General features: G+C 42.0%; 1 protein-coding gene across 2 annotated transcripts in view; it reads left to right on the top strand.

The window, feature by feature from the left end:
- Positions 1 to 5202, top strand: part of ROCK1 (Rho associated coiled-coil containing protein kinase 1) — a 179040-nt gene that overhangs the window by 74634 nt on the left and 99204 nt on the right. For both annotated transcript variants that reach the window (XM_019526045.1, XM_019526036.1), the window contains exons 5-6: positions 474 to 649; positions 3589 to 3673. In XM_019526045.1, coding sequence (XP_019381590.1) covers positions 474 to 649; positions 3589 to 3673 — 261 coding nt within the window. The remainder of the gene's footprint in view (positions 1 to 473; positions 650 to 3588; positions 3674 to 5202) is intronic.

Raw genomic sequence — 5202 nt, 5'->3', positions numbered from 1 at the left:
AGAGACACCTTAATCCCCCTGTGGGAGCCCTGGGCACCCCTCCTACCTGAGAGACAACTGTCTACAATATCATGCTTATGCTACCACTCCTAAAGATAAGTTATAGAAAAATTATGCATTCAAAGAGAAAGTTGGCAGATACTTTGATGTACGGTATTTCTTCACTTACAAATTTTTTAACTAATAACATTGCCCATCTCAGTTACCTTGTAGAACCTTGTGTTTACTTTTGCAGGTAAACAGTCTTTTGAGGATGAGTTTAAGACTTGTTGAGCTAGTTTCTCTATTGCACTCGATCCCATTTTAAGTCCCTTTAACAGGGGAATGGGTGGAATATCTGTTAATTACTTCTCAGTATGTCAAGTAATTTGTGCCAAGATTCATTGGATTAGTGCAGTTGAGTAGGGGAGGGTGGGGGTGAAGTTAGGTTTTAAAGAGAAATAGATCATTCATTGACTTTTTTTATTTTATAGTTATTTTATGCATTCCAAGATGACCATTACCTGTACATGGTGATGGAATACATGCCTGGTGGGGACCTTGTGAATTTAATGAGCAACTATGATGTTCCTGAGAAATGGGCAAGATTTTATACGGCAGAAGTTGTTCTTGCATTGGATGCCATTCATTCGATGGGCTTTATTCACAGGTATGTCTATAAATAATATAATTAAAATAAAGCTGTCTGATCTTTACATTGTCAAACTTTTTAAGAGCATGTCTAAGAACTAGTTAGGGTATGGCTAGACAAACTAGTTAATACAAGATAAACAAATCAGCTGCCTTGTACTAATTTTCATATTACCTAATGGTAAATAGAAACTGTTAGGCTCAAATCACATCACAAAATGCTGCTCTTTGCTGTCTTTCATTTCTGGACTATAGAAAAATAATAGAGCAGTTCTTTTGTTGCAAGGAACTTGAAAAGGCCATGATGGGTCAGAACAGTTTAGACGCTATGAATTTCTATTTAAAATCTGTGTTTAACCTCTGAATAATATATAGGTGTTTGTATATCTAAGTGTGGCACCTTTTAAAAGAGCCTTATGGCATTTTGGTTAAAGACCACTGAGCTAAACCCATAGTAACTCTGTCGTAAGTGAAAGTAGGGTAAAATACTACAGTTTCACTTTGATCCTCTTTAAAATAAAAATGTGCGTTTGGGCAGTGGAATAGCGTGTGTGGTAAATCTGTGTCCACTTTTACCTCATGGTGATTAGATGCGCTGCCAGTACTCCTGGTCGTCTTTAAAACTGCTGCTGGTATTCTTACTTAGGCTGTATATAGACAAAATGATGGGCATGTGTGCACAGCACTTAAAGCAGGCTAAATGCTTTTGCACTGCTTTAATAGTGTCGGTGTTTGCAGGCATCGATGGCATATGGTCGGTGGTGCGTTAATTGCAGCCGCTGTAGGAAATTTGGCAGCATAATGCACCTTAAATGATTTGGGGCGCAAGAAACTAAAACTCCTCAGAGGAGTTTCCTGCCCCCAAGTCTGCCTGAGCTGTGTGGGGGCCCGGTGTTTCCCTCCACAGCTTCAGTGCCCCCCAGGACCACCTGAGCTGGGTGCCTGCGGGCGGTTGCTGGGGGGGGTTGGGGCCCGCCACCACCACCATGGAGGGGGAGGCACTGGGCCCCCATGCAGCTCAGGGACCATTTGGTCCACCGGCAGCTCACCCTCCCCTCTCTGCCACCGGACAGGCACATAAGTCAGTGTGCGCATGGCATAGGGGCTTAAAGGGCTCTAAATTGAAGCGGTGTTTTTAAAAACACCACTTCAGTTAGGAGCCCCTATTTCATCTGCACGCACCCTTAGTCTCTATTTCCTTTGAACCTCTTCAAAATTTCTTGCCATACAAAAATGCAAATCTGAGGTGATTTTTTTCTTCAAAGGATATTTTCAGCAAAGCAGTATCCTTTTCTCAAATAGAATAGAAATTTAACATTTCTTAATAAAGAATTAATTGGAGAGAATGGGGAAACAAATTTTCTTCTTCAAAGCAATGAACCAAAAAGAGCTGAAGAAGAAAATGCTGTGTTCTAGAAGATGCAATGAATGTAATGAGTTACCAGGCTCTTTAAGGGTGTGTTGATAGGTGGTTCAGTATGTGTGTGCGCACTCACCGAACTTGATTCTCCACTGTTTGTGGCTGCATTGTGTGCTGGGGCCATGCTTGTGCCCTGAGCAGCAGAAATGCTCTTTAATGTTTTGTTAATCCCCTTTGTTAGCGGTCATATGCTTATTAAACATTATTCAGACTCTATTTTGAATACAGATCTGCTCAGAATACAACATTATTCATTTCCTTATGGGTTTTTTCTGTGACATTTTACCTTGGTAGTAGTTTCTGTTTCATGTATGACAGTGTGCATTTTCTCAATACCCACATGAGATGAGGTAACAGATAAGGAGCAGAAGCGCAGAGGTTAAGATTTAAATTATCCTCTTGTGGGTATGACATCCAGCCTTTTCTTTGGAGTGGGTGTCATGTCTTCATATAAAACTTTTTATTTTGTTCAGTTAGTGCACAGTATCCTATTATCTGGAGTTTAATTGGCTGTAAGGACATCTTTTATATCGTGGGCAATGAGTGTGAGCTGGGCTATGAGAGAGATTCCTTTTGATCTAGGCAGATTGAAATGAGTGTAGCATTTATTTTGGGGTACAACAGGAAAAGAGCTTTTATGGTCTTCCATGATTGGAGGGGCTCATTGGTTTTGGTAAAGGCATAATGAGTTCATTGAGTGAGCAGGAGGGCGAGCATGGGGTTATGCTGACCACAGTAGGTTTGGGCATTGGAGGGGAGAGGAAGGGTTGGTGGCAGGGTAGCATTTGGAGAACATGGGTGAGGGAAAGGGAAGGGAAGGCTTGAGTTAATTTTTCCCAGGCAGTGGCACTGGCAGCAGCCCTAAAGCCTGGTTCCCTAGGAGTTAACCTTGGTGTCCCATTCATTCCTTTGCCCCCTCCCCTCTTTGGGGGGTGGCAGGGAGGCACCATGCTGGTTGCTCAGCTCTCTTGTCCCAATATGTTTGGTGCAGTTCTTCCTCTGCCATGGCAGATTCCCCTTGCTGGGGGAGGGGGTAGGGAAGTAGTGATTCTGGCACATCTCAGAGGCATTGTCTGGGGCTGGTACCAGACTCACCCTGCCTGTGTCACACTATTGGGTTCTGAGCCTGAACGGCATTTCCTAAGAGTGAACATCCCAAGACTGAATAAGATGGATTGTAATGCAAGGATTATTTAGTCTGTGAGGGGTCTGAGGAGTTTGAGTTCAAACAATTTTGCCCAGAATAATCCAGACTTACTGATTTTTTTTTTTTCTTTTTTTTCTTTTTCAGTACAGTACTTTAGCAAAGAAGACTATTGCTATATGCTTCCTTTTCTGTCTTTAAGAAAAAATTGGAATAGCCCAAGAAAATTTGTATAGTGTATGAGAGTTTGAAAAAAATGGAACAGGGCTTTATTTTGTTAATGCCCAGTCTTTTCTTGCCATGTCACATTGGAAGCATAGCATAGGTGGCTTTGCTGCTTATAGCAAATTCAAATACTTTATCAAATATTATGCAATTTTTTTCTTCCTTTCAGAGATGTGAAGCCTGATAACATGCTGCTAGATAAGGCTGGTCATTTAAAACTAGCAGATTTTGGTACTTGTATGAAGATGAACAAGGTAAATTATACTTTAAGTTTGAATTTAGCTTTGTCACTTGAAGAAAGCGTATGCTGAAAATTGTTCTTTGCCTTCTGTTGTTTATTTCTCTATGTGGGTAGAATTTTTTTCCAAGATGCTTATCATGGTTTTATTTCAGCACCTTGTAGCTGTTAAACTTAACCTCACAATATTCCTGTGAAATAAGCAGGAACAAATATAGCACTTTTACAGTTGGGTTATGAAGACACAGAGGAAATGCTACACAAAAAATTTGTGGTGTCATGAGAAACAAATCCAAGGTCTCTGGAGTCCTGGTACTTGCTTTAATTACAAGGTTGTTAGTCAGCTACATACAAATTTCACCAGTGTGGAAAGTGGAAAAATTAGTTGTTGAGCTGGACATCAGGATTTCAGTAGCATAGGCACTAGTGACATTCGTATCTTGGATTTCCTACTGGTTAAGGAGAAATTGCTGTTCATGCTGAAAGCTCTTTCAGACTGAAGTTACAGTCTGAACTTGTCACAGTAACAGAGAGGCAAAAAAAATAGATGTATGTGTAGATGTATGCGTGTGCGCACTCCTGCATGCACACACACACGCTCCCCTTTCCCTCTACCTCTCCTGCTCTGTGTGTGTATTTTTCTCTGTTATTGTAACTAGTTCAGACTAGCTTTAGCCTGAGATGTTTTTGTGCGTGCATATGTACGTACCTACCTACCTGAAGAAGAAAATATGTATGTGCACAAGAACTTTGGGGGGGAAAAAAAGACCAAGGTATCTTAAATATACTGTTTTTTGTTCGTTTGTTTTTCAAGTATGAAAGATTGAAATTCTTCTCTTCTAAATTCTTTATTTTCTAAGCTCTTTAGCTTAGACCAGGGGTGGGCAGAGTCCAGCCCGCAGGCCAGATTGGGCCCACAGTAGACTCCATTTTCCAGCAGCCCCTGTGGCAGCAGCTCCTAGCTGCTGCTGCTGGACACAGCCCTGCTTCCTGAGCACTTCAGCCCATCTGTCTTACACCCACCACTGGGGGCAGGACCCGTGTGGATGGGGTGTGTGGCTGGGATGGGGCTGTGGCTGGAGGGGAGACAGGCAGGCAGGGCTGAGGAGACCCTGGGATCTTGGGGTGGGGGCAGAGCCATGATCTACTGCCCACACTCCCTTGTGATGGGCACGGGTTCTGTGGGCAGGAGCTGCTGAGAAATGGAGTCCAACCACCAGCCAGATCTGCCATTTTGTCCACCCATGGCTTAGGCTATAAAGTAAACTCTTATCTGCCTCTGGGGATTAAGCTTCTAAGTAGGACGGAATGGAAATACTCTGATCTCTTTCTGAACCTTCCCCTAAGAAAGCAGTACTATTAACAACTAGTTTTATCCCTTTCTAAAAATGAAGAGAAAGAAAGCCCCTTGCACCCATATCTTAATGATTCTTTTTTTCTTTGTCACGTTTCTAAGTGGTTTATTGCTATTTACCTTAAGAAAACAACTGTATGGATGGGCGTGCCAGAACATAACAAGAGTTAATTGTACACCTAGTGCAAGAT

This window comes from Gavialis gangeticus, unplaced genomic scaffold (assembly GCF_001723915.1).
Source record: "Gavialis gangeticus isolate Ggan-Ray unplaced genomic scaffold, GavGan_comp1, whole genome shotgun sequence".
NCBI lineage: Eukaryota > Metazoa > Chordata > Crocodylia > Gavialidae > Gavialis > Gavialis gangeticus.
Note: the sequence above shows the minus strand (reverse complement) of the source record. Positions and strands in the feature narration are given on the sequence as shown.